At 32.7% G+C, this 13,404-nt stretch overlaps 1 protein-coding gene across 8 annotated transcripts in view; it reads right to left on the bottom strand.

The window, feature by feature from the left end:
- Positions 1-13,404, bottom strand: part of unc-13-4A — a 209,389-nt gene that overhangs the window by 62,670 nt on the left and 133,315 nt on the right. For all 8 annotated transcript variants that reach the window (XM_065354843.1, XM_065354842.1, XM_065354841.1 and 5 more), the window contains one exon: positions 430-597. In XM_065354843.1, the coding sequence (XP_065210915.1) occupies positions 430-597 (168 nt within the window). The remainder of the gene's footprint in view (positions 1-429; positions 598-13,404) is intronic.

Genomic DNA, 13,404 nt, shown 5'->3' with positions numbered 1-13,404 from the left:
AAATTTCCAAGAGTTTACAACAAATTAATAAATGAAGAGTGATATTCCAAAACTCGCTTTGTCCATTTTCACAACTTTTCAGGAGAGAGGAAAAACAGTTTCCCTTTAAACGGGTAAATTGGCTTTTTAGGCGAGTTTAGCACTTTATTCGGGTGGATTTATGATGTAGGAGTGTAGGTATACATTTCATCCACTAAATACTGCTGAAAAAAATTTCAATAAAAATGGACAAAGCGCGTTTTGGAACATTACTTTTTTTTAAATTTTTAGTGAATTGGCTATTTAGGTGAGTTTAACACCTCATTTTGGTAGGTTGATGATGTAGGAATGTGAGTTAATACTTCATCTACCAGGTACCACTGAAAACCCAACTTTGATAAAAATGGACAAAGCGAGTTTTGGAATATCACTCTTCAAATAATAACTTACTTTTTCTTCGCTGGCTACGCTAAGATATCGTTTATGCATTTCGTTTGATATTCTAAAGGCTTTTTGGGCGTAGGAATATAATTCTTCTTGGTATTGGGATGTTTGGCCACCGGGAGATCCAGCTTTGAATTTAATTGTGTATAAAACTTCTATGTACAGTTGTTCCATCTGAAACAAAAAAACACAATAACATGAAATAATTGAAACAAATTCAAAAACTAAATAAATGAGTATTTAAAAAAAAAATTAAACAATAAACATCGCAATTTTGTTTTGTTTTTGAAAATCCTGAATTTCAACGCTCCCATGTAAAAAAAAAATCACTATTCTTGATCATTTTAACCCTAGAATTTAACCATCAGACAACATTTTTCGATTTTTTTCAGCAACTGAAAATGACATACAGTACCTAACACTAAAAATATCACCCAGTTTTCTTTCATCTTTTCACTAATTTTCAAAAATTTAGGTAGGTACCTAGGTTAGTGAAGATATTTTCACTTGGTGATATGACTGATATATAGAGATGGGATTTTTATGCTTAAGTAATGTTTTTCTAGTCCCTCGGTGGCGTAGTAGGTAGAGCCGCGGACCAAGCTTGTGCGTGTAATTAAAAAAAAAATCTTTCGTGCAATTATCAACATTACACGCCAAGTACCGTGGGACTACCAGTTTAGCCGAGCTAACAGATAATGCACGCCATCTGTTAGCAGAATCAAAAAGCTGAAACTGGTTCGAGCGTCTATAGAGGTCAACACTGAGGAGCTCAGGGTCTCTAAACTACCCGGCTAGCTCCAAGGTGCTTGTGTAGATGTCACTAGAAAGCAACGGGAAACTACTAGTGGAAGCTCGAAACAACGTCGATTCCCTAGAATAATCGCAGTGGCAATAGGCATACGCCTCACCCTGTTCGGGTACCACAAAAATGCGATTTCCAATGTCCTGTAAAGGATAAGGAACCACGACGACGAATGTTTTTTTATGCACTAGAAAAAGTGCATATTAAATAAGATCTCCATGAATTATGAAATTTCTTGACGAATGAAACCAATATCATTTTGCATATCTTGCATATTTCAGATAAAATTGCATAATTTTAGCATTTTATAGGAAAATCTGCATTTTTCTGCATATTTGAGCACTTTTTGGTATTTTTTTGCATATTAAGGGAAATTTTGAAAAAATTGAGTTTTTTAAGATTTTTTTTAATTCAAAAAATAGCAACACTGCTAAAATGTCATAAAGTCATTTTTTTTTCAGAATACTTTATGAATTTATTAATGACTTGTTTTGTCTATTTTTTTAATAAGGAAAACGTATTTTTTGATCACTGGGTTCATTTTGTTTTGAATTAACAGTTTTCATATTATGTATTTTTAGCTTGAAAAGTCTTTTTCAGGAGTACTTCACTCAAACTGAAATTTTTGCATATTTTTTGCACATTTTGAGTGAAAAAATTTCATAAAATATTGCATATTTTCATCATATTTTTGCATAAAAATTCCAGCTACAGTGATGAGTAAGTACTTCTTTAAAGCATTCTTTCGTCAAGATTATTTTTGGAATCACTTATCTAATCCTTATTTCATTGCACCTTTTTCATGCTGAAAACTCTTCATCGATTATTCATTGCTAGAAAAATCTCAATAAGGCAAATTTTCGCTATTTCAAAAAGTTTTGAGGGATAAACTTTCTTTTCTACTTCTCAGTTGGTCTTTACGAGCCCTGGAATTTGTTTTTCACGTTTTTCACGTTTTTCCAATATTCAGAATGGCCCGAAGAAGTCAATGGGATGATAAAATATTCAAGAGTGATAAAAATACTGAATTTTCAAATTTTAAATACATTTTTTTTGCTTCCCCCTCTCTTCAGGTTCACCTTTGGACTCACATACCCCATCATCAAAGCATTTATGTATCTTAACTTTTGTAAGAAAAAAAAAAGTTGTTGCATGTGTAATTCTTGCAATCTTGAAAAAAGTTGGGGCATACAACACACAACTTTCACCTTCAATTTGATTTCTGTGAAATTAAAATTATTCATCGGCGTTATTTTCCACAAATTTCACATTTTTGGGGTAAAAAAATCAATTGCTCGATATCTCAAGCCGGAGGGGGAAGGGCGTCAAACGTTGAACAAAATATTTGAAATTTTTCCTGCGTCTTATTGAAGTCATGTGGCCATGATTTCTTGCTAGAGTCCATTAGAATTCGAAAAACGTTGATAAAACGACCAACCCTATGTACCTACACTTGAAAAAGATAATGAAGATCTTTTGTAAATATTTGCTAAAAAAATTCTAAATTCTAACCTCTCCTCAATGAAAATTTCTTTGAAAATGTATAAATCGTCTCTTCTCCAGAAATGGACTAAGAATCAAAAACCATTACAATTTAGTAAGTGAAATAGGTTTAGGTAAGTATCCATTTTTTCAACATGGCTTCACATCTAAAATTAAAAGCTGGCAACGTTTGTAAAAATTAGGTTTTTCTAGATAGGTACATACTTTGAAAACTATCGATAGAAAAATCATTCGAACATTTGAAATACTTATTAGACTCTCAACGTAACTAAACGCATCAGATTTTCTAAAAAAAAAATCACCTTTCCATCCTTAAAAACCTATTAATTTTAATGTTTGTTTCAACATGGCAAAATTTATAGTCATTGGATAGAAAATGAAACGTTAATTTAAATTTAGAAAAGCTTGAAGTTGGAGGGAAAAAAATCACGTTGGTAAAATTTAGTTCGTCTCATTAAACAGTACGATCGTATTTCAAATTATTTACGCAAAGAAGAAATGCGCCACTAAGTGAGGAGCTGGATATCAAAACGCCGTAAGTCCATTTTTATGAAAATTGAGATAAGAGTGTTTTCCTATGTAAAATTCAACAGGGAATCGATTGCAGCCATCGTCGTAAATCCATCCGCCATGCTTCACCTCGAAAATCCCACTCAAAGTTGAGATTTACTTCAAAACGCAGTAAAAACCAGCAATTTTTCTTCAAAACGCAGTAACTACACTATTTTTAGCGTTTTTTGTGTTTTAAGGTTGGTAAATATTGATTTCAGAAGGTGGTTACTGTTGGTAATGCAACTACAGACTTTTAAAAAATTTCCAACATATTGTTCAATCATAATCACACTTGGCCTGAACATAAAAAACAAAATCTTGTGTCATGACTCAGTCACTATGGCAAACGGCGCTTCAATTTTGAATATTTTTTTTACTATTTATTGATAATAATCATTAAAATGGTTCTCTACCCATGTGTTTTTATTTCAGTAAGAGAGTGCCGGTGTATTTACTGCGTTTTGATATAAAATGTGCGTGATTTTTGTAGCAAGTTTCAGATCAAAACGCAGTAACTGTCTTTTTTCAAATCAAAACGCAGTAACTTTTTTTCTCCCCCTTCCCACGTTCCCCCCGGTTCTCAAAAATTTGGGCACTTTCATGTTTTGAGGTCATGGTGACTTCCCCTTTCCTCTGATACCACATTTGACCCCCTTCGACTCCCCCCGACCCCCCCACAGTTTTTCCTCATTTCTGAAAATTTTGCAAAATGGACTTACGGCGTTTTGATATCCAGCTCCTCAAGTATACTTATAATGCGTGTATTTGTGAGCGAATTCCTTGTCAAAATGATGGCTGAATATTGTTATGGTATAGTATGTATACTCGTAGACATGTTCGGAGCTATAAGAAACAAGAACTTGTTAAGTACAGCTAATAAATTTGCAACGTTAACAAAAAACAGAATATGAAATTAAACCGTTATGATATAATTTAGCCAACTATATTGAAAGATTGATATGGCGAAGAAAATTAGGAATAATTTTCAAATAATTTTGAAATCTTTGCCATTCGAGCATTAGGTTTAATACGGAGTTGGTAGAGCGGGTTGTGGTGTAGACTGAAGGGGGAAAACATCAACGTTTCAAATCTCGTATAAGAAACTTTGCAACTTTGAACTATAGAGTAATTAAAAACATTTCGATTTCAGTATGGAAGTGAAACTTTGATCAGTCGTATAAAGCTCGACAATTTCAACATGAATTACGTTTATAAACTTTTGATTCCTTTGCGTATATCAAAGTAAATATAGCTACACTTTGCCGAAAATGAAATTACAAAATCCGTTTTAAAGCTATAGAATTGAAAAGTTACCGTTACGTTACTAAAGCCAAACCAACTTAATGAATGTTACATTTGGGATTGGTGACGTTTTAAAAGTTTAATTGTTGTCGAAAATCTCATTTCCTTTAATATTTTCATGAATGACTAACATAATACTGCAGAAAATCTCTATACAGCTGCAGGATAGGATAGGATAATTTCACTTGTTTGAGCAACGTATTTGTTGATATTTTTTTCCCTTGTACGTATTTTTGTTTGTGTCGTCGAAAGAAAATTTCGTATACGTCGTCAATATTTTCGGTCAATTTTTTTCCTAAAACTTGACATTTTTTTTTCGCACCTAAAAGAGGGAGAATTTCTCATCGCTATGACAATAGATGTATATTGTGACGTAGAAATGGTATTTGTACAAATTGTATTTGTATAATAGTTTGGAATTTTTTCCTCCTTGGTGTCATTTTTTAGGCTTTTTTACGCGATATTTTCGACAACAATAACGCTACGAGAATAGAATTTGTTATTTAAAAAATTCCACAGCGTTGTATTCTTCATTCGAATAATCGATAGCGGAGAAGACGATTAAAAAAAATGAACGCCGCCTTTCAAAAACACATCCATTTTAGAAAACAGAAAAATACCAGACTTGTAGGAATTTTTGTTAGCAACTTGAAGAATGGAAAATATTTACTCGATTTGTTAAATTTCCCATAACGTGCAAACTTGTACTTGAACGAAAAATTACGCCTCGTACATTCAGACCATCTCATCATGAACCGCAAAATTTCGTATACCGAAGTTGTTTTCCAATTTACGAGCACTATTAGGCTCTTGGAATGAATGTTTTGTAAGAAATGCAATAAAGGAAAATGCAAAATGATGTCAACAAGTTTGTAATGTGCTACTATTTGGATAAAGTTGACCTCCAGTGTGGTTGGTCTGGTTTTAAATTACCATTGTAGGTACCTACTTTTAGGATCTAAATTTAGCAGTCTAGACTTCGGGATTTTTATTCTAGGCCTATTTATTTTGTATCAGGTAATACATTCAGGTGCCTACATCTCCGATGCCCCTCCATTAGCCTCCTCCCCAAAAAAACCAGGTTGATATTTAGAGTTGCCTTTTACCAATATATCAACTTTCGTCAAGCCAAAAGAATATTATTTCAAAAAAAATGACTGCAGAACTGAATTTTTCATTTTATATTTTTGGACTCGTTTTGATTCACGATGAAAGTCAATTTCAAATCCATTATACAGTACACGTAATAGGTAGGCACGTTGAGAATCTTTGATGTTACAAAGTTTGAAAACCGGAAGTGAATTCAAAAATTGGTATTTCCTCTCGCAATTTCCGATGAGCAACGATATAATTTAAAATATCGTAAAAAAGAGCAATTTTTGTAAACATCCATGTAGCCACAAATTCCACCATAATAAATCTTCCCACGCAGTGTAAAATTTCGTAGAAAACATCTCCTAAACTGTCAAGTAAAAAATCAAAGAATTTTTCGTTATTGTACAAAAAAAAAAGAAAGAAAAATATTTCGACGAAAAATACAACTACAATAACGTAAAGAAATCTATTACAAGCAACAGGAAACGCTTCTCGTGTTTTCCCCAACCGATGAAAGTTACTCGCCGAAAAACTGTAGGATCGTTTAGCTCGTCTTCATTTCGGTGATTTTTTTTTCCGCCACTCTTGTTACAACCAGGTAGAGTTCTTCTACGCTTTAGGAAGACTGCTGGTGTTAGAGCACAGGTTCTGTTTCTGTTTATCTGAGAATAAGAGATGAGGGAGGAGAAGGGCAGACGGACGGACATGAAGACGTCCCTACGTAGAGCATACAAACAATCTCAGTCAAGCAAAAACATCGATATAAACTTTCATTTTCTTATTATCGCGAATACGAGTAGAAATTTCATCTGGTGAGAATTTTCAAGTTCATAATGGAGAATTTTGACGCAGCGTCAACTACGTACATAGAAGATTTATAATGTAGAAAAAAGAAGGCGTTTAATAAACGTTACGTTGGGATATACATGTTGATAAAATATACATAAAAATGAACATTATTCTTCCAATATTTCTTGCAACACGTTTAAGAATGATGCGGAAAATATGTACACGTTCGATGTGTTTTCGCTATTATTTTTCTTCATCCTTGGATTAAGTGTAACGCGTATATCATGTGACTTTTCTCGCGTGTTGTGAGCAAAAAATTATTATTTTTTATTTACTTTCTTCGTTGTACAAGGCGATGATGGGATTAACCCGTACAGGCCCGAGGGAGAATCAAGATCACGAGTAACAATTTCATATCTTGAGTTAACACATGCTCAACGGCGGATATTTCAGAGGTCGCTAGGTAAATATAATAATTTTTTTTTACTATTGATTCGCACGCACTATTTGAAATTGAACGCTTCCTTGGAAATATTGCGAATTTCTCTGGAGTTTGAAAGCGATACACGATGAGAGCTGATTTGATTTTATAACGAAGATTAAAAATACGATACGCATTAAAATGAAAAAATCGAGCAGACTATCATTCATCTAAAATATTTTTCATATGCAAGATGTTTAGTACGTAGATGTCATTTGGGGAAAGAATTGACTCATCTACAAAAAAAAACACATATAGGAGGATGTTCATAATCCAGATGCATAAAGAAGAGAATTGGCAAAAAATTTTAGTTTTTTTAAATCAGAATTTTTCAGAAAAATCCGTTAGTTGCCACTTGTCAGAATTATCAAAATGCCTCGTTTTTCTATCAAAAGTGCCAAAAAGTCTTGTCTTTTGGTAAAATTATAGAAAACTTCCTCCTTTGGTCAAAACTTGCAGAAAATTTTGCTTTTTGTCGCAAAAAATTTATGTTTTTTTTTCAAATCAAAATAATGTAGGTACCTACCAAAAAATCTTACTTTGTACCCACATATGCCAAAATTGCTAAAAATCTGTTTTTTGTGAAAATTTCAGAAAGACTTGTTTTTTTTCTTCGTTATAATTTGAAGTATTACTTTTCGTTCCCCAAAATAGCAAAAAAAACTTACCTCTTAGTCAAAATTGTTTGGAGAAAAGACTCGTGTTTTTTCAAAAATTGGCCAAACGTTTTGTATTTTGGTACAAAAATTGCAAGAATATTTTTTTTTGGGGGGGGGGGGTTGTTATATATGTAATACTAGATTATTACACCCTAAGCTACGCGAGGAGGTTTATATTGAGTTTTCTAGGTTGTGTTTTTTAATTAAAGCGATAAATTTTTTCTATTTCTGAGGGGTTGTCTGGAATGATTAGAACCAAGTTTTTGAACAACAGTGATTTGAAAGAATGGTCGTTCAGTGAATACTTCGGAAAATTCTGGGGGATTGTCTGGAATCTACTTTGAAAGATATTGGTAAAATTTTCATTCTGAGGGACCAATGCCCCAATGAAGAAAGCGTCCCTGAGCTCTGAACAGCGGGATACAATTTGGATTAAATGAACATTGTCCCAGAACAGATTTTAGCATCTCCACGCCCCTAAACAGAACAAGAATTGACACCCCCTCTCCCCACCCCCAAAAAAATTCGTTGAACTGATTCAATTTTTGATTCAAAATGCACCCTGAAAATTTAAAAAACAAAAAACAACAATCTTGGTGCGAAGATATTGACTATTTAAAAATTTTCTTTGCATTGTTGACAAAAAAAAAAAGAAAAAAAACTCTTCTGAAGAAATTTTGATAAGAAGGGATGAAATTCAGTTATACTCACTATAATATCTTTCTTACCTACTTCTGAATTTTGACAGATGTGAGGGGGTAAAGTCTTGAAAAACTTGCATGCAGAATATGTTTGTGCATCTAAAAAGATGAATTCATTTTGTATATTTTCTTCGGATGGTCTGATTCGTTTAAAAATTAAAATGACATGCGCTCATTCCAATTTGAAACTTCGTTCATCTTTATTTTTCTGCATTTCCTTATTGTCGGTTACAATTGAATTTTTTCTTTTTAAAATTTCTATTCAACTTCAATTCACTCATCTTTTAATATTTTTCTCTATACACTGAATGAACTGAAATATTTCAATAAAAAGCATCCATTCTAGCGTTATTATCTTTTAAAATGTAAAAAAAAACAATTTTTCAATATGCCTACCTGACAACGACAGGACTGCGAAATGGAATTTTCCAGATTGATATTTCCATCAAATGTTGGAATTCCGTCAAAAATGCGAAAAAAAAAACATTCGTGGTGAAAATAATGGATATCTCTTTCGGATAGAAAGCAGTCGACTTATGTAGACATTTTTAAAACCCATAAAACCTAGCTTTTTAATTTTTTATAATGACTATTCAGAAAATACTATCACTTTTTGCAAGTCTATTTCCATCCTCGGTAAAAAAAAAACGCACTTCTATTCGGTGGCATATTCGACACGTATAAAAAAAATAAAATGACTACCTATAAAATAAAATTTCATAAGGTCAAAAAGCACCAGCACTGTGTTGAAGAGAAATGAAAATAAATTTTAATTGATAATTTGGTTCAGTTGCGAAGTGTTTTTCAAGCGAGGTAGATATTGAAATTAAGGAAATATAAAACGTAAAAGACGTACCAAGTCACCGAGTTTTATTTTTCGATGACGGGATTAAGAATAAAAAAAAATTGTAAAAAGCTTTTCAAAACAAGTCACCAATTCAAAAGAATATTTCCATTTAAAAATCCAACTTGATGTCGATGTCGATGCATTCATCGAGTAAGTAGGTATATGAAAAAAAAATGTGAGAAAAAAAGAAATCAGCCTGGCTTAAAATTTAAGTAGGTACCAGTTTAGTCGCTGGCAAATGCTCAGTTTGTTTTTCCGGCCGAGCCAAGCACCAGAAGGTTTTTTCACTTACCAGTCGGGTTGTCATTCATTATCACAGTTTGAAAACTTTCACGTTTCAAAAGTACCAGGACGTATGTGTTGGGGAGGTTTGAAGTTACACGCTGTGCTAGTATCGTCGTATATACGAGTAGTTAAGTATCCCGCGGTATTTTTTAAAGCTTCTATTTCGAACGTAAAGTAAACAGTGTGTGTTTGAAGTTAGTACAAATATTGGCATTTTGAACTGTGATGACGACGAAAGTAATGTCGACGTTGTGACGCTGACGATACGACGATGTCGTTTTCAATGAGTCGCGCCTAGGCCCCCTTACACGTGATTTTCGTCGAATCGTAGTATACGAGTAGGTATATAATTTTTAAGGTAATTCATAGATATTTATTTACGTCGAATGTTACCCGACTAGCTGCAGAAAGGTTTGTGGCAAATTTTTCACGTGCTGGGTCGCTCCTTATGGTATATGAGTCGAATTTCTCCATAAAATGAATATTTATTTTACGAGCGGACCATAAAAACGAAACAAAAGTGAAAAGGTTAATTTCGTGGCATATTTCGTATACATGTACTCGTATACCACGGGTAAAGTGTAATGTACTACGAGCCAGTTACCAAGCACATCTGGCTCACTCCCATTATTTATACTCTTCTCCTTCTAGTGTATTTGTGTTTAAGAATATAAAATTTTTCTTCGACGTCGATTTGTAAACGTAATTTTTCACTTTGGTCGTTCGAAAATAAAGGCGAATTTTATTTTTTTTGATTTATTCAAGGTAGTTCGGTATTTTTCTTAAAACGCAGATTTGACTTACGATTCGATGCCATTACGTATCATCGCCATCTTTGGTTTTATTTTCCTTATTTTTCCTAGATAACAAGGACCAGATGTTACTAATAGGCATACAATAAGAAAGTTTTATGGTATAGTAATGTTGCGGTAATAGTTGATGTATGAAGCCGTTTAAGTTTCGTCTCTTCTTATACGTACTTACTTACCTACTTTATAGTTTATACCCACTTATTTACTTGTGAGAACTTTATACTTTGTTGGTCAAAGTATTGTTAAGTCATCATCAGTGAAATGAAAATCGCTTCTATTGTAGTTTTTCCTTGTAATTATTTCCCAAAAATGTAACCTTCATAAGCTACATAAATATGTCTCGTTTCTCAACAAGAAGAAACCCTCTTCAATACAAATGGATGGTTTTGACCCAATTTTTAATCAAAATAAAAACTCAAAGTGTGATTAATTTCATCGTGTTTGGGTGAAGAATTCGTCAATTTTGAAGTTTTATAAATGGGAATTATTGTGAAGAGCCCTCAAATTTGACATTTTTGTGATGAATTGTTTTCAGAATTTTGAGTTTTTCAGGCCAAAAATGGACTTGGGGTCCTAAAAAAACTGTATTTTCACACCCAACCATTTTTTAATTTTGCCTCCCTTGTAATAAACCCATATTGTGGAATGAAAAAAATATATTCTTGTCTTACATACTGATCACGATAATTTCCAAAATTGAAAATTTTGACATTAAAGAGGAGTTGGTGTTGGATTTCAGCAAGCCAAATATTTATTAGAATTTTGATCTGCTATAATTTTTTAGAAACCTCTTAAAATTTTGAAATTTATTCTCATTTAACATTTTTTGTGCCTGCATATTAAAATTGAATTTTCAAAATCTCAATTTTGAATGCGAATTTTCATGTACATTATATGAAACAATAAGCGATGAAAAAAAATTCGAAAATTTTTCCATGGTTTTGCTAAGTCTAATGTTCAAAATCTCAATTAAAAATTTGAAATATTTACTGTATACTCCTACAAAAATTTGATAATATCCGCTTGCATTTGATTCAGCAACAATTCAAAAATAGGGTAAGTAGATATAAAACGAATTTCAGATTTTTTTGTCAAACAGTCAGGGCACAGTGGATTTTTCAAATTCTCAACTGTAAAATTGCTGGACAAAAATAACTATGTTTACAAACTGGCAGACACCAATTTTGGAAAAATGGAATACCTACAATTTGTCAAGTAGGTCACTAACAAGCACCAACCGGGAGCATACAAGCCAAAATTAGTGTGGACTGGTTCTATTACGTTTTTTGGAAAACCAGAATTTCCAAAATGCTGTTGGTGCCTGCAAACCAGTCAGAAACGACCGCCAGTCGACTCCACATATAGCAATTGAAGGGTGGTTTTCCAAAAGGGAATAAGTCAATTTTTTTGAAAAATGAGTTTTTCACGCCATTGTGTTCTATAGGTTGTATCTCACCTATGATGCCTAACCTACCCAAAATATCTATTTATTTACGCGCAATGCAGCTTTTCTGTAAGTTGCAGATTGCAATCGTTTTTCCAAAACGCAATTAAGGCACTATATAGCTTCACTCAGGTGAAATCGGTTGGCCATCTTTGGTGCAAAATGAATGATTTCAGCCAATCACAGCACAGCATAACTGTCCGTCAAGTGACGTCACTGTGACGTTTCATGAAATTCAATTTGTTCTTTTGCACCAAATATGGCCGACCAATTTCATCTGAATGAAGCTATAGTGCCTTTAAGCAATAAGTCATGATTACTATGTTTTTGTTAATTTTATAGCTAAAGTAGAGCTGTGAACATTGTTTTTTTAATAGTACTGTAATTTTCGTTTTTATTTTATTGCCAAATTAATGGAGGTCAAATTTTTTAAATGATAGTGCTGTAGACAATACTTATGTACTTAATTTTTGTAAATTTTATCGCCAAAATAGAGGTAAAAAATTTTTTTCAATCAAAAATTTTTTTGGTAATTTTATGGCCAAAATAGTGGTAAGATATTTTTTAAAATCAGAAATCTTTTTTTTCAATCGATAGTATTGTAAGTAATACGTAATTTTTGTTTAAAAAAATACAGGTAAAATTTTTCGTAATCAATTTTTTTGCTCGTGTACTTTTGTATTGTGAATTAGAGTTGACTTACATCGATTTGCAACACTGGTTCTATCATATAAATGAAAACATGAAAAATCGTTTTTCCAAAAGGCGATAGGTCAGTTTACTTTTTCTGCCGCAGAAGCGCTGCGAACTCGAGTTACACCACAAAACCAACATGTATGTGTTGGGGTAGATCCAATGCAACATGCAGGAATTTCAGGATGGGTTGCATACTCCAAGTGCATCAGGACTTCAAATGGGCACTAAAAACATCATTTATCTTAAAATCATAATTTTTGACTTAATATTGCTTTTTGGAAAACCGCCCTTCAATTAGGGTACAGTATAAATTTCAGCTTTCCATCTTCATTTTGTAAGATTTACTGGAAATTTCGATTTTCAAAAATCTGCTGGAGGCTTTCAGAACTGCTCAAAACGGCTCTAAGGCTTTCCAACAATCAATTTGGCAGTGTTTTAATAGGATATATACCGAATTTCATCTTTCAAGGTTAATTTGGTGACATTTTTATTTTTTTTTTAAATTTTGGGCACAATAATTCGATTTTGAAAAATTCACCAAAATCCGAATAGTTCACTATAACTAGGTACAGGTAGCACTTGAAATTTTGGCCGGTGATAGACGACATTTTTACATGTTTTTTGATCCAGTTTTGTCTGGTTCATAAATTTTTCTGACATTTGGGATACTTCCCCTGTAAATATTTAAGAAAATAGATATCTGAATTGGAAATCATTCGGGAAATCCGAACTGAACTAACAATAAGATGTTACTAGGGCATATTATAACAGGGAGTATGCTGGTCCGCCATTTTCTTGCGAAAGCGAATTTTCTATAAGTCAAAAACTATGTCATTCAGAGAAATTTTACAAGGCAGCTTTTTTTGTAGAGAATGAAAAAATATGACCAACTGTGCAAAAATCTTGAAAGTTTATGCAGTAGAACCTAAAAAATCTATCAACATGAAAAAACAAAAAAAAATTCATAACTTTTTTCATTTTTTCAACATTTTAAGTTCTACTGCATGAAA

Source organism: Planococcus citri, chromosome 3, assembly GCF_950023065.1.
Source record: "Planococcus citri chromosome 3, ihPlaCitr1.1, whole genome shotgun sequence".
NCBI classification, from domain to species: Eukaryota; Metazoa; Arthropoda; class Insecta; order Hemiptera; family Pseudococcidae; genus Planococcus; species Planococcus citri.
Note: the sequence above shows the minus strand (reverse complement) of the source record. Positions and strands in the feature narration are given on the sequence as shown.